The sequence below is a fragment of the Manacus vitellinus genome, unplaced genomic scaffold (genome assembly GCF_001715985.3).
Source record: "Manacus vitellinus isolate BGI_N305 unplaced genomic scaffold, ASM171598v3 scaffold_9_pilon, whole genome shotgun sequence".
Classification (NCBI taxonomy): domain Eukaryota; kingdom Metazoa; phylum Chordata; class Aves; order Passeriformes; family Pipridae; genus Manacus; species Manacus vitellinus.
The window spans coordinates 21,739,939-21,760,595 of NW_021940917.1; the positions used below are offsets into that span (position 1 = coordinate 21,739,939).

General features: G+C 40.3%; 1 protein-coding gene across 4 annotated transcripts in view; it reads left to right on the top strand.

Moving 5' to 3' along the window:
* PTCH1 (patched 1) overlaps positions 1–20,657 on the top strand; it is a 68,078-nt gene that overhangs the window by 21,872 nt on the left and 25,549 nt on the right. For all 4 annotated transcript variants that reach the window (XR_001922369.2, XM_025896455.2, XM_018086160.2 and 1 more), the window contains 11 exons: positions 2,124–2,313; positions 4,492–4,561; positions 4,674–4,765; positions 6,202–6,400; positions 7,028–7,149; positions 8,426–8,573; positions 9,332–9,463; positions 9,757–9,912; positions 10,550–10,648; positions 11,634–11,759; positions 18,492–18,610. Coding sequence is in view for 3 of the 4 variants with exons in the window: in XM_025896455.2 (XP_025752240.1) it covers positions 2,183–2,313; positions 4,492–4,561; positions 4,674–4,765; positions 6,202–6,400; positions 7,028–7,149; positions 8,426–8,573; positions 9,332–9,463; positions 9,757–9,912; positions 10,550–10,648; positions 11,634–11,759; positions 18,492–18,610 (1,394 nt within the window). In the remaining variant the exon portion in view is untranslated. The remainder of the gene's footprint in view (positions 1–2,123; positions 2,314–4,491; positions 4,562–4,673; positions 4,766–6,201; positions 6,401–7,027; positions 7,150–8,425; positions 8,574–9,331; positions 9,464–9,756; positions 9,913–10,549; positions 10,649–11,633; positions 11,760–18,491; positions 18,611–20,657) is intronic.

Genomic DNA, 20,657 nt, shown 5'->3' on the forward strand with positions numbered 1-20,657 from the left:
GATCTGCCTTGTTCAGTGAAGTTGATCTGGTTTGACAGGTCCTTGATTAGGAAGAGATCATCTCTGTTGATAGTAAACAGTTGGTCACTTCAGCAGAGATGGGAACAACGCCCTTTGTCTTGTGTGAACTGTGGTTTGTTGGTTCAACTCAAATTTAAAAGGAACACGTGGGTGGAATGGGAGAGAATATAGTACCAGGAGTATAAATTTGTGGTAGACTCCACAGTCCTCATAACATTGGGGCTTTATTGTCTTGGCTGGCATTGACACAAAAGGGGGGAGAGTCATTTTGTCTTTGAAGCACTTGCAGTGTAGAGGATTGCACAAGAAAGGTCTAGTTCCAAGGCATACAGAGTAGGATAACTCTGCTCCCTTATTCCCCATATTCCTGTAAGGTGAAGCAAAATTCAAGTATCAAGGACTGCTGGTTGGTGGAGAAAGACAGCAGTGAGCATAAACATAGGGCTGATGAATGAAAGTATTTTTAGGGTATAAATCTTGATAAGAATTAACAATAGCTTTTTGTTACTGTGTGTGTACAGTCTATTATTGTATGTCCTTTCACTGTAGTAAGAGTGATGTTAAGAAATTCTAGAGGCACTCTAGGTCAGGAAGTTGTACTTTGATTTTTTTGTTGTTGTTTTATTTTGTTTGCTGTGTGCTGGTCTCTGTTACTTGATATGAAGGACATAATACCACATTGGACAGACTGCAGAAAAATTGTGTGTATTGTGGAAACACTTACTTCTTCAAAGAATTGCTGAACAAGAAATGAAGCAATGGTTCATGCCAGAATGTGTGTACGGTTTAATTGCTGAAGGTCTCATTCTGACAGCTTTATGCATGCAGGGGCCTAGCTTCTTGCCTGGTGGTCGTTTTAGCCCTGGGGGTGTTACAGGTGGGGTGAGGGCCCAAGTGACTGAAAAAGTATGTCCCTGTTTAGGCTTGTGAATCTCATCTCCCACGCTGCCAACTGGCTATGGATCAGTCTTTTGTTGTATGGCCTAGGAAGAGATAGATGTACATGCTTTATTTCTGTTCATGCTGTTGCAGAACTAAACTTTGGCAGTAATTCAGATCACCAGTGTCAAGCTTATTAGGACTGAGAAAAATGTAACAAATTCGACCAGATCTGTGGCTTGTACTTAGATTCTTATCCTCATCTGGATGTGGTCTTGATTCAGCTAATGGGCTGTAGTAATTGACATCACCTCCCACATGCATTTGCTAGAGAGACTGCAAGGGAGGTTATATAAAGTGTATGAACACTAGCTGAGTGGGTTTTTGGAGAAGGGAAGATAATCTTCCACTCTTTATGCAGTGTTTTCTGGTGAGGCAAATTGAGTATGACTCCCTCTAGAGCCTGTCGACTCTACAGTCTTCCTCTACCTCTTTCTTTTGTGTTTTGTCTTCTTTTTTTCCTTCCCTTCTTTCCCCCCCCCCCGCCCACATTTTGATATGGAGCACACTGTTCAGCTCGTGTGGGTTTAGAAACAGATGTTGCACATGAATCATCTTCTGCATCACAGCATGTTAAGCCAGGTACTGGACCATTGAGTAAATTAGCTGTAGGCAGACCTTTCTGCTGCACTCAAAACTGCATCTCTTTATGTGAACTTAGTATTTTTCCTTTTTTATTTAAGGCTGAAAGAAATACTTCTGCTCACTCTTTCCCTCCTCCTTTTTTTTTAACCAAAGGGAAACATTTGCCTTCTACCTTTGCCAAATTATTTAGTAGAAGAGTGTAAATTAAAGCCATTTATCTTGAAGTGTGCTATTGGAGCAGACTGTTTATACAAGTGTAAGAAATTGTAACATAGTATTTCGTCTGGTCTGCAAGGAAAAGTTTTTTTTTTCTTTTTTCTTTTTTAATTTTTACAGGTGGGATATTGGTTATAATGTAGAAAAAAAATGAGGCTCCGGTTTACACATCTATGTTTCAGTGCAGTAGCAGTCAGAGGTACTAACAGCTGTTACTAGTTTTAGAGTTACACTGTCATCAGTTTGAGATAGAATAGTGTCTTGACTGCACACAGTCGAGTTTTTCTGACTGGAGGGTGTTCATCAAGGGAATGCAGAGTAAGGTACTGGCTAATACAAAGTGCTTCATATTTACCCATCAGTTGGTGGACGAGTGAGTCGGGAGTTAAATTACACACGGCAGAAGATTGGAGAAGAGGCCATGTTCAACCCCCAACTCATGATCCAGACTCCACAGGAAGATGGTGCTAATGTACTGACGACAGAAGCACTCCGACAGCACCTTGAGTCTGCACTCCAGGCCAGCAGAGTGCATGTGTATATGTACAACAGGTAAGGGGAGAATTAAGAGTTGTCCTGGTCATCTGTAATAGCAAGAAGGTGGACACATGCTTTCTTCCATGTATTTTTACATGGTTAGCATTTCTCAGCCTTTCCCTTGGGGCTGTGTTTTGATTTGAATGTCACTGGTTTCTGATACCTGACACTGTGGGATGATAGCAGTGACAAATTGGCATTTAACAAGTAAAATGGGGTAAGTGGTATTAGAAGAGATTCTGAGAGAGTACCCCATGAGCTGTGCTACAGCATGCAGCATTTGTTTTGGTAAAGAAAAGAGGTCTGTGATCTTAAACATAGGACCTTATGGATGGGATTCCTAACATTGAAAATCCTTCCATGTTAGAGTTGAATTCACTTGCTGACACCATCATGAGGTACATAATGACTGTAAACAATGGCACAGGTTACTGTCCTTCCAGTAGTTTGGATGTAAAGGAAATGCAGATGTGCTAGCAGTGTCAGGGGGTGGAATAATAGCTGTTTAATAACACAGACAACAGAGTTGGCCTTGAAGAGTGTCGTATGTGCATACTGAAGGTTGGGAGTTGGGTGTTGTCCAACAGAAAAATAATAATGGTATACTTTAGGTACCAGCTTTGGGCTAGGATGTGTCCCTGAAAAATTATTCCTCCAGGGTTATTACTTACACAGTGATGTGCCCAGGAGTTCTGCCTGTGAGGCACTGAGCTCCCTGTCCTTCAGCAGCTCTTTTCAGCATACTCAGCTGATGCCTCTGTGAGCTAATGCTGAGGCTTCAATTATCTTTTACCCAGCTACTGCCTTGCCTAAGGTATTAGAAGTCATGGCAGTGGAAATTGTAATGTAGGTGAAAAAGGAAGACAGAAATCTTAATGGTTAATTTTCTTCAGCATATGTGTGGGATAGCTGGGTATATTCTAGTCCTCTGAGCTGGAGCTGGCTTCTGACATACTTGTGACACTGAGTGATATCTTAAGTCACAAATGGTCCCATTTATACGAAGATGGATTTTTTTCTCCCATTATCATGTGTTGACTAGCCTGTACATGCAAAAGCACCTCCCTTGTTTTTAATGAGTGTTACCGAGAATAGGAGAATAACTGAATAACTGTACCAAATGTCTACTCTGTAACTACAAAAAGAAAGGCCTTTTTGGGGGGTGGGGGGTGGAGTCTTTGGGTGGGTTTTTTTGAGGTCTAGCATGTTTATTTTTAATAATACTTGCCTTACTGAATGATTTCCCGCTTGAGGGCAATATCACAGAATCACAGAATGTGCTGAGTTGGAAAGACCCACAAGGTTCACTGAGTCCAACCCCTGGCCCTGCACAGGCCCATCCCCAGAGTCACCCCCTGTGCCCCAGAGGATCAGCCAAACCCTCCTGGAGCTCTGGCAGCCTTGGGGCTGTGCCCACTGCCCTGGGGAGCCTGGGCAGTGCCCAACCAGCCTCTGGGGGAAGAACCTTTGCCTGAGATCCACCCTGAGCCTGCCCTGACACAGCTCCAGCCGTTCCCTGGCTGCTGTCCCTGGTCCCCCCAGAGCAGAGCTCAGTCCCTGCCCCTCCTCTGCCCCTGCCCAGGAATTGGAACTGCACTGAGGTCTCCCCTCAGTCTCCTCTGCTCCAGCTGAACACACCAAGTGCCCTCAGTGTCCTCCCACGGCTTCAGATCAAGGCCCTTCCCCATCCTCCTTCCCTCCTTTGGACACTCTCCAATGGCTCAATCCCTTCCCTCCATTGTGTCCCCCCAAACTGCCCCAATGTTGAGGTGAGGCCACCCCAGGGCAGAGCAGAGAGGGACAATGCCCTCCCTGGTGCCCCAGGACAGGGATGTCCCTCCTGGCTGCCAGGGCACTGCTGACCCAGGGACAACTGGCACCACCAGGACCCCCAGGGCCTTTTCCTGGCTCTGCTCTCCAGCCTCTCATTCCCACTCTGTCCGTCCATCCAGGACTGCCCCATCCCAAGAGCAGAATCTGGCCCTTGTCTTTGTTAAACTTCCCATGGTTGGTGATTCCCAGCCCTCTGACTTGTAAGGGTCTCTCTGCAGGCCCTCCCTGCCTTCCAGGGACTCAACAGCTCCTCCCAGTTTTGGGTATATGAGTTGCAATTTTAAATGTCTGTTACATTTTAAAAATAATTCCTCAGTAATTATGCAGAGAGAAGATATTTGTCCTTCGTGTTTCTTACAGACAGTGGAAATTGGAACATTTGTGTTACAAATCAGGAGAACTCATCACAGAAGCAGGTTACATGGACCAGGTATGTGTAGCAGGCATTCAGTTACAAGGTTTGTGCATTTTCATGGTTCAGCTTGTGCTGCTTTGATTATATTCCAGTGTGACTGTGTTTTTCCCCTTTCTGATTTTGACAGATCATAGAATACCTTTATCCTTGTTTAATTATCACTCCTTTGGACTGCTTCTGGGAAGGAGCAAAGCTACAATCAGGAACTGCCTATCTATTGTAAGCATGCTTTTTTATAGCTTTCTGGTCTGACTGTTTTTAATTGTATAACTCTCTACGACTTTTCATTTGCACTCCCATTGTTTATTCAGACTCCTATTTAACAAGAAAGAAGTATAAATGTAGTGTCTCCATGGAAAGTACGCACGGATTTTATTTTAATTTAACAAAGATTTTCATTGTTTCTTAGAGATGATTTGTAAGCCTCAGTTTAAATCCTCTGTTATTTTTCCTGTTCTGGTAGCATGAAAAATAAAATGTAAATTCTGTATTGAAGTTCTAAGAATTTTATGGTTTGCTTTTTTTTTTTTTTCCTGAAACAAACTTGTTTCTGGTGTGTTTTTTTTTTTTTTTTTCAACACAAAACACAAAAACATTGATTGGCTGGAAATTTTAGACCTAAGAAAGTGTCTTGGGTTAATTCTCAAGTGTTCCTAAGGAATAAAGGACAAATCCTTTGCTTATGAGATCATTAAAGAAACCATATAGTATCTTTTATGGATGGTTTCTCACAGTTTACAAGTGTGATATTATATGCCCTGAATTCTTTAAAGAGTTAATTGTTAATCTGTGCAGGCATTTTCTGTTAATTATGCAAGAGTTAGCATTTGAGTTATTGTTTCTGTGCTGGTTTGCATGTCTCTGCAAAAGCAATTTGCAATGGCCATCTCCTAACCTTTAGTGTACAGTTTTAGATGGGGAAATAAGGGGGTTTGTGTTTTCTGGTTGGGAGATTCGGAATAATGACTTAAGCCTGGTTAAGCAGATACAGTGTGGTTTGAAGCACAGAATAAGGCAGTCAAAAGCCTTTCTAGTCTGTCAACATCACAAATTCAGAAGTGGGGGGTGGGAGACGTGACAGTGATAGTGGTGACAGCCATGGTTGCAGGAAAGCCTGGTTGATAGTCAAGCTGCCAGGGCATTTGAAGGAGCACAGTATTGTTACAGATAAACAAAGATCAGTTATATTGATTGATTACATTTCCAAGATGATTATTAGACTAGCAAGAAGTAATCTGATACTATGAGAAAGGCTTTCTTTCTTCAGCCCCCTCTCTTCTGTCCCTCTCCCCTCCCCCTTAATTCTTTGAAGCAGCAGTTGGCTGCTTTTTTTTGTTATTTAGGTGGTTGATGATTTGTTTTGCTTTGTTTGTAAATGGAAATATTTTTAACCTGTGAATATTCTGTTTTATATGATAACTTTGTAAGAACTGAGTATTTTTGTTAAAATTACGACTGGGCTGCAAGAAAACTACATAAGCAAATCTAATTAAAACATGCTTTACATTTTATGAAACAGCCTTACTAGAAAACTTTTAACTTTTAGCATAACATAAGTTAGTTATTTGTTCAAATATGAATTTTAAAAGTATGCTTATTTCAGTACTTCTTTTGTCTTTTTTCTATGTGTCTTTTTCTCCTGGTTGCTCTTGCAGAGGGAAGCCTCCTTTGCAGTGGATCAACTTTGACCCCTTAGAATTCTTGGAAGAGTTAAAGAAAATAAACTACCAAGTGGAGAGCTGGGAAGAAATGCTGAATAAAGCGGAGGTTGGTCATGGTTATATGGATCGACCCTGCCTGAATCCTGCTGATCCCGATTGCCCAATCACAGCTCCCAATAAAAATTCCACCAAAGTAAGTTTGCTTGTCCCTGTGCATGTCTTTTCAAGGGAGGGCTGGGGGGTGGGGAGGGGTGGGGGGGAAGGTCAGGCAGAATAGAAAAAAAGTACCATTTTCTTCCAAGCAATATATAGTTCTTATTCTTGAGTGATGTCATTTTTCTGTGCCCGTTAGGTGCTGTTAGCTCTCAGTGGTGGACTTTTCCTTGTTCTGTGATGCAGTGCTTAATGCTGAGTATTTAAAGTACAGTTGTCAGCTCTCCTCTGGCTGTGGAGATGTGGCATTCAGCAAACCTGGTGCCTCAGGCAGACAATGGCCATGCTGGAACACAGCTGCCCCTGCTCACCACGCAGCCAGGCCTGTCCTCCAGGGCAGCCAGTCCTGCTTACTTTCCTGACAAATTTGGGCCTCAAATCTATAATATATCCCTTTATCAGTCACATTGGGCCTTGCAGAAATTGCCATTTGCTCCACGAGTATCTGGGTGGTTTGTTCAACTTGATTTCTTGAATGCATTTCTTCTAGTAGACTGCCTAGATTGCCTTTAATATCCATTATTCTCATTCACTGGGTGCTGACTTAAGGTATGAGTTTGTCTAAAATTATGAAACCAATTAATTGCTTCCTTATAACTTTTTCTAGCCTCTTGATGTAGCCCTTGTTTTGAGTGGTGGATGCTATGGACTGTCAAGAAAATACATGCATTGGCAGGAGGAACTGATTATAGGTGGTACAATCAAGAACAGCTCTGGTAAACTTGTCAGGTAAAAAAATGTTTAAAGAAGAAGTTTTAGTTTGTTAAGAGTTTGTTTTTTGAGGCACAGTGGGAGGATCATGCAAAGTCTGCTGCCCTTCATGTGTATTACAAATCTCACTTAAAGAGGGATGTGACCCTCTAAAGAGAACAGAATTTAAAAGAGTGCTTAGGAAGTTGTTTAAATTTAAGGCAGCATCTTTGCTTCCTACTTCTAACCTCAGAGTGATAGTGTATGTCTCTCAGGAAGAAGGCTTCTTACTGGCAACTTTGTTGTTTAGAATGTATTTATAAAGCATTGAATGGTTTTTACAGCACTGAACACCTTCAAGGAAAAAGGGAAAAAAAATAGTTTGAGCAGTGTGCTCACTCATTTGACTTCTCTCAGAATTCCAAGATCTCCAATGAATTCATTTGGAATAAATATAGAGAAAAGTCTATTTTTATGTTCCTGTATTGTGAATACAACTTTGGGTGGTGAAACAAACCCTTTTGTTTTAAACTTCTAAATGAGGACGTGACACACCGGACTTCAGTGGGGGAAGAAACCGGTGAATTTGAACTGTTCTGAAAAATGTAGGCCATACTAAGCTAAATGAAGCATAATTCTTCCAGAGAACTTTTAGTATGAATTTTGACCTTTTTAACATTCACTCTAAACACTGGTTTGTTTTTCTATAAGTAGCCAAATAGTGTGGTTTTAGTGAAAAATAAAGTAGTTCCTTAAGCTTCTAAAATGGTTGCATACAGTTGCATACTGTGGAAAGTCAGGGTGGATAGTTGTTGCCCTTGTGTTCTCCACGCAGCTTGTCAGGCATGAAGAGTTTAGTCTGACATTTCTCTCCAAGGGATGAAAAGGACTAAGGTCATCAAATGACATTTTGCCAACAGCATTTCCAAGATCTCATAGAAATAACTGTTCTGGTGGTATCCTCACAGTAATGTGTCTTATCAGTCATAATCTTTATAATTTTTAGGGTTCTGATTTGTAGGGTTCCGTTCTTTGTTCCTGAAACCGAACCTGTCGAAAACAGTGGCAAAACTCACATTAATTTCAGTGAAACCAGATTTAGCCTCAATACTTGCATAGAGCAGTACAGCTGCACCAGGGACACGATAGAATAATTATATTCTGTTCAATTTTGGTACAGGCATGTGCCCTATGAAATCAAGAACTCGTGCAAACTCCTGTTAGGGTTGCATTTGGGACTTCATGCTATGAAAATATTTTCCTGAAAATGCTCATTTTATACCTCATTCTCCTGTATTTTCTCTCTATGTTACAGTGCCCAGGCTTTGCAAACCATGTTTCAGTTAATGACTCCTAAGCAAATGTATGAGCACTTCAAGGGGTATGAATATGTTTCCCATATCAACTGGAATGAGGATAAGGCAGCAGCAATTCTGGAAGCCTGGCAGAGGATGTATGTTGAGGTAAATTTGAAGATAACCTAAATACCATACTATAAAGTTCTACTAAGATCCTCTGCCTTCTGTCACATCTTTTACAGTATTTCTTGAAGGAAGATGCTTAAACCAGAACCAAACCATTGCCCCCCTATTATTAAGGGTTCTTTTGGGGTTTTATTGTTTCTGGGGTTTTTTTTCCCATCAGAAGCTGCTTGGTTGTTCCCGTATGAGAAGCCATGAAGGTTTTGCTCTTTGCTGTTTGGGACATTTTTGGCTTTGTTGGGGCTGAGGAGAAACCGAAGAGCTGGCTGGAGTTTAAAAGCTTTTGGTTGGCATGGTTATTCTAAAGGTGTCTGGAAAACATTACCCAGCCCTGGGCAGCTCTTTGAGCAGCAGCCCAGGTGGGGAGGCTGTGTGACAATGCCCTGCTGACCTCTGCAATGGCCAGGCAGGGAGGGCAGGGACACTGCTGGCCTGGGGTAAAGGCAGAGCTGGTGTTGCATGGTGGGGCTGTGGGAAGGAAGGGATTCAAGGGGAATGTTTCTGATGGGCTGGGAATGCAGGAGCCTTTCCTGAAGGGTGCAGATTCTGGTCTCACAGGGCACACTTGTGTAGCACCAGGGGTAGTCTCTGCCTGGGGTGTGGGCTTTCACTGGGGCATCAAGGCAAAAGGAGGTTATTTCAGATGTGTGCTGAAGAAGATGCTAATGGTTTCTTTTGACTAAGAGACTAAAAGAAAACATTTTCTTCAGTCACACCGAGTTTTATTTTTGTTTTCGTAGGTTGTTCATCAAAGTGTTGCACAAAACTCTACCCAGAAGGTGCTTTCCTTTACTACAACCACCCTGGATGACATCCTGAAGTCATTTTCTGATGTCAGTGCTATCAGAGTAGCTAGTGGCTACTTACTAATGGTAATAAAATAAATTTATTTCATTTTCTTTGGTAGTAGAGCAGGGCTTAAAAATCTGCTTTATTGTTACCAGAGAATAGTCTAGAACATTATACATATATTTAAAATAAAAACTAGTTTGTAAACTTTCCCTCAGGCATATCACCTGTTCCACTTGGTAACCTCTGCGTTCTGTTCTGATTAAAAATGCGTGTAAGCATCTGTATGTTGGGTGGGGAGAGAGCTGTTAGAGAAGGATCCATTCTAATATTTTGGGTTTTTCCTCCAAACTCCCCTCCCTGCTCCTCTCCTCAGCTTGCCTATGCCTGTTTGACGATGCTGCGGTGGGACTGTGCCAAGTCTCAGGGTGCTGTGGGGCTGGCAGGAGTCCTCTTGGTTGCACTCTCAGTGGCTGCAGGATTGGGCCTGTGCTCATTGATTGGAATTTCCTTTAATGCTGCCACAACTCAGGTATTTAGAAGACACAAGTCTGCTGTTGAATTACAGGCGCACTGCTAATAAATGAACACAACTGAATCTTTGAGGGGGAAAAAAGCTGAAAAAATATTTTGACTGTACATTTTTGCTTGTATCTTTTTCCTATCTCATGGCCTGTGCTGTGATGAATTAAATGATCATGCTGCCAAGTGACGTTAAAGAAAAAAAACAGTATTATGTAGTCTGTATAGATTCTGGGTTGTTTGATTTTTTTTTTTTTTCTGTGTCCCAATACCAGTGGAGGCATCCACTTGTATGTAAGGAGCTGCAGATTTGTTTTTACATCTGAATATATCAAGATGTTCAAATTCTGAAAATATTTTGAATATAACTCAAAGTGTTATCAGGTATTTTTTGACTGAACAAAACTTGAACTACTTTTGGCGAGATTTTGTACCTGTAAATGGTACAAAAGTTTAAGTTCCTCAGCAATATTCCAGAAAAAAGGTTAATACCTGTATTGCATCTTTTTGATTTTCATTTTACCCTTGTGTTTGCGTGCAGTGTAATGTAAAAGTTGTTGTAATAAGCCACTTAATGGAGAACTGCGTGGCAGATGATAAAAAATCTTCTTGGTTTTTGTTTTGTTTTGTTTTGTTTCTCACTCAAGGTTTTGCCTTTTCTTGCTCTTGGAGTTGGTGTAGATGATGTTTTCCTTCTGGCACATGCATTTAGTGAAACAGGACAGAATAAGAGAATTCCGTTCGAGGTAATGACAAAATGGGGATTTGGGGAAGATAAAATAAAAGGCTTCATCTAGGAAAAGATAACCATATACAAAATTAATCAGTAAAGGGTTTTTCCCTCAGTAGCTTTTCCTACGGTCTAGAAATTCTTATTTTTGTCAAAATAGGAAATTATAACAATACATGTGGCCCTGGAGTGTTTTGGAATGCTCACATTCACAAATTATTTTGTATATTTTTCTCTTAGTTTCATTTTCTGATGGTTATAATTGACCATGACTTCTAAAAGGAAATCTAAGGTGTCATCACTTTTATGATCCCTTAAAAGTAAAGTCTTTTTAGTCTCAGTCCAAAGTTTCATATCCGAAGTACAACCCAATTAAAACTTATGTATATTTGCTGATTCTGTTTCGTACAAGCAATGTCTTCCATTTCTTTCCAGCTGGTTGGGCATGCAGACACTGCAGCCTCACTATACTGTAACCTCTGTGTGCTTCATAATAGCCTGTTAGTTGGGAAAGGGTCATGTATTTATCCTGATTTCTCTGTGGTTTTTTGTGTGTGGTCCCTGGGCTTCGGGTTGTTCTTTTTGTTTGTTACATACCTTTTCAAGATGTGTAGCTGTTACACCTCTGTGCTGTTAATACATGCTTATTTTGTCTGAAAAGTGAGAACGCCAAGTGATTCCACTGGTAAAAATTACATCCTGCTTAATTACAGATGTATTTTGATATAATATCAGTACCCATTTAGTTTTGTGATCTGAAGCTAGAATCAACTCTGGTAATGTTTTCTACCCAGATGCACTTCACGTGTCATCTCTGTTTCTCCTGAACAGTATACTTAGTGTATAGTTTATTCTCACATACTCTCAATTGCAAACTCGTATTCAGAATTTGAGTGTAATCATTTTTCACTGCTGCTGTGTTACATCTGTAGGATGACCCCTTCATTTGCAGGATATCACCTTGTTCACTTGACTTTTAAGACCTGTGTTTTGTTTTGCAGGACAGAACAGGTGAATGTTTGAAGCGAACAGGAGCCAGTGTAGCCCTTACATCTATCAGCAATGTTACTGCCTTCTTTATGGCTGCCTTAATCCCTATTCCTGCTTTACGAGCGTTTTCACTTCAAGTAAGTTTATATCCTGTTTTGTTAGCTCTGGTGGCAGTCCAGTGATGATACATGTTAGTGATAAAGTCTGGTTTGGGTGCTGCTGCAGTTCACTGAACCAGGGCATTATTGTAGTTTACCACAGATCTGGGTCATAACAACTGCTGCCTGCCCTTGATTCTGCTGCTCTCTTTTCTCATGCGTGGAGTCTCTCACAAAAGCCAAGATGTATGCAACTAAGCAGAGAAAGTCTCCAAAAGTATTTGGGTTCTAAAGTCAAGAGGAGTAAACTGTAGTGTGGTGTGTACTGTAACATTCCTCAGTAGTAATTTAATCCTTTCATTCATGTTAGTCCAATTTGCTGCTCTTAAAAGCTACAACCACAGTGCCATGACAGCAGCAAATATGCATGTGCCATATTAATTATTACTGCAGCAATTTTTACTGCCTTCCTCCCAGTGTAATTTTAGCAAACTTGGAGAAAACTACAAGAATTTTATGTTCCAGCTGCATAGAGAGAAAACATGAACTTTATGTGCTGAACCCTGTATCACTTGCTCTTCCTTTCTCTGTCTTCTTGTATTTGTTTGAGATTATATACCTTCAGGCATGTCAAATATTAAGGATGTTGGAGTAAGATCTTTTCTAAAAGTGAGGATTCTTTGAAGGAAGCTTTGGGAGTTTCTCCCTGACACAAGCAGTTTATAGCACTGTAGAGCAGGCAAACTGTACTTTTTCAACAGTTATTTTTCTTCTGCTGTAGCTTGGTTCTCCAGTCGTTTCTCATTCTCATTGAGCCCATGGCTACTGAGAGGAAGCAAGGCTTCCATTTTTCTTAATGCATGTGGCAGTTATTGCTGTTTTCAGAGATTTAAGTATGCCTGTGTTAAGCTGTAAAATGGTAAATTGTTTGTGATTGCAGTTATGTTACAAATAAGCAGTAATAATTTGTTTGCATTTCCTTCTCAGTAGGCAACTGGGGAGTGAATAATAAAGTAAAGGCCTCGCTGGTTTTGTGTATCATTTAGAGGATATCTGTGGCAACTAAAACTAGATATTTAGTCTCAAATGGTTAGCAGTGTTTAGCTCTGCTGATTTGCCAAAACCTAGATGTCTCTTCATACAGATCATATGATAATGAATTGTTTTACTTTATAGAATCACAGAATAGTTTGAGTTGGAACAGACTTTTTAAAGGTCATCTAGTCCAACCCTCACCTCCCCCAGCCCCATGGGCTGGGACATCTTCAACTAAACTTCTCTGGGCAACCTCTTCCAGTGTTTTACTGCCCTAACGTAAAAAAACCCTTCTTCCTAATGTCTAATCTAAACCTACCATTGGAGGTCATCAAACTTGTAGTGCCTGTGCTTTACAGAAGTTACCTCAGCCTAAATGCATCTCATAAGAGATATTCAGCAGAGATGGGCCATTTTATTGTAATCACACTGCTGAGCTGTCACCAGAGTGAATTCTTACCTGATTAGATTTTGCTCAGGTTTTTTCTGTTCTCACTCTTCATATCAGAACATGACAGGTTGCCTTTGGAACATACATGGAGATAACAGCTGTAGTTGTTGCTGTTATCAGTATAAGTTAAATACACCTTTCCTGGAGTCATTGCTTTTTGCCTACTGCTGTGCTGTAGACTGAGTGACTGAAAGTTTAAAAATAAAGTATGCATAGCAAAATGATAAAAAAAAAAATGTTTCCAGTGAGATTTTAACATATTACTGTATGAACGTGTTGATATTATTCAGGATAAAAACATTATGATCAAAGTCTTTTGAAGGCAGTGATTAATATGGAATTTATGTGTAGGAACCCAAATGGGTGTCCAGAAATTAGTGTTTGAATTGCTCAGTCTTTTCTCACGTGGTAATTTGTGTTTGCTTTCACATAGTGACCCCTTATATGTATAGAGGAATGAAAAGAAGAACAGTGGGGGAGACCTGTAATGATTTTTTTTTATTGATGCCAGAGTAACGTGTACGACTGACACACACATAAGTTAACAACCACTAAAATGAAATCCTTTGTTCTTAGAAAGGAACATCTATTACTTGCTTTGCCCAGCTTCACCAGGTAAAATCAAAATCAGGTGATACTTTAATCACAGTACTCAGAACTGGAGAACCATGGCAGCTTTGGTGGATGGTCTGTACTCATATACGGATTTCTTTATTTGCAGTCTCCTTCCTCCCTCTCCCTCAGTCTTGTTTAAACAAGAAGTCCTTGCCATCTTTGATAGTTCCCTAGCAAAACTTAAAAAGCAATGAAGTACTGCATATACTTTTCACAGATTCTGCCATCTTCTCATCTAGATAGTGAATTTTTAAGACGTGGGCTTAAAAAAGAGGGTTGCTCTTGACATTGTTTTGCTTTTCATTCACTTTTCTTAAGACATTGCAGGTAATTGTCAAAGTTTCTGTAACTTTGGAGGCCCAGTATTGGTAAAATAACCTGTCTGCTGAGGGAGAATAAATGGTTTCCTGCATCTGCAAGCCCAGCTTCTAGTTTGAAACTCGCGTTTTGCATTTCAGTGCTTTGTCCTGTCTCAATTCTGTCCTCTTCTGCCAGCTAAAGTAGTTCATTGATACCTCTGAGTTGTTCATTTACTTTATGGAACTCAAACACTGCAAGTCTGATGTTGTCTTAAGAGTTTGCTCGGGTTAGCTCTTTCCAAGATCTAAAAAATGGAATTCAGTCCTTTTAAAAGTGAGATTATTTTAAAGTTAACTAAATTACGCAGGTAAGGACTATTTCAGCTCTTTCACTGTTTTAATTTCTCCTTTTTTTTTTTTTCATTTGTTGATTTTATTAGCTCCTTTGTCAAGCAGTTTTAGGGCTTTGAGATTACTGAATATGACCCAAATACTCGATAACAAGAATCACCTATAAGAGTACTCAGGACGTTGAAGGACTGGGTCTGAGTTTTCAGATGTGTTTCATTTCTTAAAATTGTGGTGGAGGAAGAGATTATCAGAGAAATCCACTGAAAGTTTTGAAGTTTGCAGTAGGGATGCCTTAAACATAGCCCTTTGTTTGAGTATAAATGAAGGAAGGCAAGGCAGAGTGTAACTGGACTGGGCTGTATTCTTTTCTAAGACAGACTAGTCAGACACTGTCATACAGATAAGGTACAAAAATTCATCCACCTCTTCTTGGTTACACCAGAAGCTTCCTCCTCTAGCAGCAGAAGAGTGGTGTGGATCCACTAATGAGCAGGGTGGAACTTCTCCCAGTAAGTCTTAGCAGTAACTTTTTCCCTCACCATAAGAGTGACAGGTTTTTTTCCTAAATGTAGAAGTGCATTACCAGGTGGTGGTGGTGGGTTTATGGAGAGAAAGAATGTGTGTTTTTAAGCTCATTCGATTATCTTACTCTGGTTTGTCCCCTGCCTTTTACCCACATCATTTACCTTTCCTGCCCCTGACATGAGAATTTAACAAGCAAAATTAAAGCCTAAGGGAAGAGAGGGCAGGGAGGGGCGAGGATCCGGGTCTGTACCCTGTCAGGAAGGAGTTGCAGATAGAGAGCAGTAGGGTGGAAGTTCCCCTGACAGCCCTCCTCCTCCGTTCATCACCTCTGGCTATGCAGCACACCCGCTCTCCTTGGGTGGGCTGCCAGGAATGGCACATAGCAGCACATACCTTCAGCAGGGCCCCAGCACATACCTACCAGCCTGGCTCCCTGCTCCCTCTCTGCTTCCAGCACAGACTGCCATTCTTCAGTCTCTGTTAGCAGTTGCAGCAGCAATAATATTTTTAGGCTGTGCATTATGAAAAGATGCGAAAACCGTAGCGTGTTTCTCAGGAAGTGACCAACATATTTTTTTCTGATTAATGGGATTTTTTTTACTGCTCTCTGATCTAATTTCACTGAATGCCTTCATTTTACACCCTTGAGTAGGCTCCATTTTATCCCTTCTAGGACTGTTTTACCTTTGCTGGTTTCTCAAGTAAAAGGTTTGGGGCCCTTTCCTCTCTCGTTTAACCGCTGGTCTCTGAAGAGGTGAGAGAAGATGCCCTGTCCCCAGAAATCCTAAAGGTGCTTTCAGCCTGCGTGCTGCCTGTGCTCTGGAAGCTCTGCTGCCACCGTTTGTTGTTGCTTTTCCAGGCTGTGGCTGTTGCCATGATTGCATTTCCCGGCTACTGCCACCCACCAGTGTCTGAGCAGTGACAGATGCACCAGGTCAGGTCGGGGACTGAGTCACTCCTCAGCAATGCTTCCTTCCCTCTCCTTATCAAGTCACAGGGTGTTCTTTGATGGGACAAGAGATTAGAATTCATAAAAGAACAAAGTTTTCTGTATTTAATTGTGAAAACTGAAGACTGTTACATCCCTGTAATGCAGCAGAGGTGGGCAAGAGAAAGAGAGTGTTCAGCACACAGGCAGTGTGGTGTTTAGCTCTGGGAATCCAAGTACAAATCAGAACAGCGATTGGTTTGAAATATTATCCTTGCCGGAGGGCAGTTAGGACATCAGCACTGGGATGGCACAATGGAAAATCTAGTTGTTCTAAAAAGAGATTCCATGTAAGTAGGCAGATTTACTGTGTGTTATTGGGTTAGTTTTGATGCTTCTTAAAAAAATCAAATGTCAGTATAACTAACTTTAATGGCATCTCAGCCACACACACTTAAGTATTAGTTTTCAGATTTAGTAACATTGGAGATTCAAGGATCTTAGTGTCTACAAAGGGAACTGATATGGCATGGAGTATTTGCAGTTTATGGAGCAGAAACAGAGGACTTCTGTTAGTTTTTCAACCGTGCTGAGAGGAGTAAGAACTGTTGAGTCAGACCTCAGCTGTTTTTTCCAAATCTCAATAAATCGTAGCTGATCCTTGATACAAGATCTTGGTTAGGCACAACTAATTATTCATGTTATATGGATGATTCAACCTTTTTTTGGTTTAGCAGCAGTTGCATGAACTAGGTCCAACAAACACCTTTCTTGCAACAGCAGCCATTTGTTTTTCTGACAGATTGAATTAATTCTAGAGAGGATCAAAAGCAAATCACTTAATTTTAAAGTCTTGGCTATGACCTTACATACCTTTCTCTGTGAATATTTATAAATCATTAAATAGTCATTTGATCTTTTCTCACAAAGATGGCTAAATACTAATTCGGCTTTAAGTACCAGGTAAATTCTGTTTTAATAGCTGTCTACAGACAAGCAGCAGGACTCTAAAATCTTACTTCAAGCAGGCTGGAGACAAGAAACAAGAAATACCAGTAAACCTCACTTTCATATAGAATATATTTATGATTGAATTTACTAGAAAATATTTACATAATTAGTTGATTCTGCCATTTTCAGATCAGTAAAAACAGTATCTAAGTCTTTTATTATACTGTGACAGCTTCAAAACTGTAAAAATAATTCAGTGTGTTATTATCTTGATTTTTCACAGATAAATTTAAGCAATTTATGTCATTTAATTGTCACATAAGTCAAAAATTTTAAAACATGGATTTTGGATATCACATCTTTTGTACTGCCACTTTTGAGGGCTGATTTTTCAAGATCAAAAGAAGCCATTCATCTCTTTGGGGAAAAAAGAGGTCACATTTATATCAGGTCATTTTTGTAGCCCCACTTGTGTTCTTTTCTATGACCATTTTAGCCCAAGCAGTTATTACTTCAGAAGTTGCAGGTGGAGACACTTGATAGTTTCTTTATAGACTACCTTAACATGAAACTGGGCTACTGCTGAGATGGTTGCTGCTTATCTAATGGATAAAATACAGGGCTTTCAAGGTTTTTCCCACTGGTTGATGGCTCAGCCATTTTTTTTCCCAGTGTTTCTCCTACTCTTATAACTATCTTCCAGTTCCATCTGTGCCAGGCTTTCCCTTTGTGATGGCCAGTGCTCCTAACAATTCTGCATTACAAATAAATGCTATCAATAATAATGATAGATGCTGCACCACATATGTTCATGGAAATTCTCTGGGAATCTCTGTGTGGGAAAGGGTTTGAAGTATGGTTTGAAAGGGGGTGGGCGGGGAGGTTGTTTTTTTCATTATGTGATACTCGCTTTACAAATTAAACCAAGTATTCTTGTTCCAATTTAAGAGTCATTTTGGTAGACTGGCTCATAAATCAAGCTCTGTTAAACACGAGCATATTAATACATAGATTTATTATGTGGTGTTGGTTTAATTTTGATTTTCCTTTAAAAAGAATCCCCGATAAACTCAAAATGTTGCTCTTTTTTGGCTAGACTTTTAAGTACAGCAAGTGCATAGTATCTTACTAAATAGATCCATTTCATTAAAATTTACTTGAACTTACATTTCTGCTTTAGTAACATCCTTTGCTGTTATTGTCATGCTTAAATTACTTCAGATCCCTTAAATATGAGAATTTCAGTTCTAATGCCAGTTTTGCTTTTGCTTCCGTCTTATTTTATTTTGAGACTCTAAATATGTCAGAATTTCATGTAAAGATGTGATTACAGAGTCAACAGACTCTGGTTTTCCACTGTAAAAATTATCAGCAAATATCCAGGCACAGATGTATTAAAATAATACGAAGTTTACTATTAAAATTAATTAATTAACTATGATAGACGTTCCATAATGAAATGGGAATGCAAAAATACATCACCCAGTTTGCTCAGGGAAAAGCTTGAAGTGGTAGATCAGTGAATGGACAAAAATTTAAAGGAATCTTTATGCTTTGTAAAGCTGATGGCCTGACATGAAGTTTAGCAACATCATTTCTCCTGTGGTTGTCTCCAGGCAGCAGTTGTCGTGGTGTTCAACTTTGCCATGGTCCTGTTGATTTTCCCTGCTATCCTGAGCATGGATCTCTATCGTCGGGAGGACAGGAGACTGGACATATTCTGCTGTTTCACGAGGTGAGAATGAGCAGCAGGTTGATGTGTGTCTGTTTTGTGGTCACCGGTCAGGGCTTCAGTTCCTCCTCAGGAGTGGAAGTTCTTCACTGGAGTGGGGTCATTACGTTTTTATGATTTCTTTGCTAGTGACTGACTTACCTTTGCTACCTTGGTTTTTGCCTGCCTGAGGGGAAAAGGTAAAATACATGTCTCCCTTTACCTCTCTTCCCCCACTTCTCCTTCCCCCTGCACTTTTCCCTTCATTCGTACATGTGTTCATTTTGACTGTTGGAGAACAACTCTTTGAAAGCGGATAAAAGCTCCATGATTTAGGAATATCTTCAAGTATTTTTAGAATGTTATGAGGTACTGCAAGGTGTCCAGTGCCAGTACTGGGCAGTCTTGGAAAGCTGTACATAACTCAGGACACAGAGAAGCCTCACTTACAGTAAATCATTATGTGCTAATTTTTACAGTTTTATTCCTTTAAACCCAAATAAATAAACTGTAAAGTGACTTCCCCTTAGCTGAGTTTTTCATAGAACTATAAGGAATGATCAATACTATTACAAGATAATGCTTGATAAAGTTACAGCTGCAATATTAATTTAGAATAGTAATACTGCCATTCTGAAGAGTGTATAAATGTACTCTTGCCTGATGCAGAGCCAGCTCTGAGCCTACAGTGGGGCTAGGAGGATCCCGCTGTCATCAGTGAAGCCACTGCTTAGAAATTAAACATCTTTTATGCCTTAGATTTTGCTTTTGACTCTGATGAAGAGGATCAGCTACATTTCTACACGTGTACTCTTACTGTCCATAACCACGATGTGGAGAATCCACCATGTGTCCTCTTAGCCTTTTACATGCATCTGGGAGCTGACAGTTTGATATTTCACTATCAAAGGAAGAAAGCACTTTACTAAATTTGCTTCTGAGTGAGTGAGTAGAATAGGGAGTTGATCCCCCAGGACTCCTACTTTCTGTTTCTGATTCAGTCATAGTTTCAGCAGATTACCTGATGTATTAGAGTCTTGGAGCCCTGATTCTCAGAAATACAGGGCAGTCAGACCTGCCATTTATTCCCTCATCTAAAGTTGCATCAAATGTGTATCAGAATTCAGCCCATTTGCACATGAAGAAATGCAGTTAGTGAGAGCCTGCTTTGTTTAGGTAGGCAGTATTCTGAATTCCTCTTGTTTTTGTGGGATTTGTCCACTTGGTGAAAAATACTTGATACTGTTTCCTATTATCCATTTATCATTTCTGATGTGCAGGAAGAGGTTTGTCTCTGATAATTGGGGTTTTTTTTAATATAAACTAGGTACCTGTTAGGGTCTTGCATAGACTAAAATAAAGCGAATACTTCAATTATGCCTGTGATTTTGTCTTTTCATATTGCCTACCCTTCCTAGGAATGAATCATCACATTAATTTTTTAATATTTTCTTGAATTATAAAAGATTCAGTCAGTGTATGGCGAGTGGTTTCAGCCTGCCTCCTGGAAGTCTGAGATCTTATCCAGAAAGCCTGAATATTATTTAACACTTCAGTAGTTCTAAACAGAAGATCTAAGTATGTCATGTTTTTACCTCTTGGTGCAAATATCCTAATTCTCAGCATGGGTACATAGGTGCAAACTCACTGTGCTTTCAGACTGTGTGCAGCTGCCTGGGTAGTGACCTGATTAGCATGCGTAATTAATGAATAGCATGTGTAATTAATGGAGTGGGGTGTGTAGATGTCAGTGTCTTCAGACAGATGCTGTTTGCTTCTTTCCAGAGCACAAGAAATGTGCACATATTCTCAAAGGCCTACACACTGTGAACCATGTCTGAGAGGTGTCTCCTGAAGGTGCAGAATGAAATTAACATCTGAGCATTACATCATGTCCAGGCTTCACAAACGAAGATCTGGGAAGGGCTCTGCCCACATTTGTTACAAACACGCTGGTGGCTGAAAAGGCCAATACGAGACAGACACGTCCGGTTGCAAAAGGCACAGCAGAAAGACTCCTTAGGTGGGAAATTCTGCAAGACACGATTCTTTCTGCGTTGTCTTTTCTCCT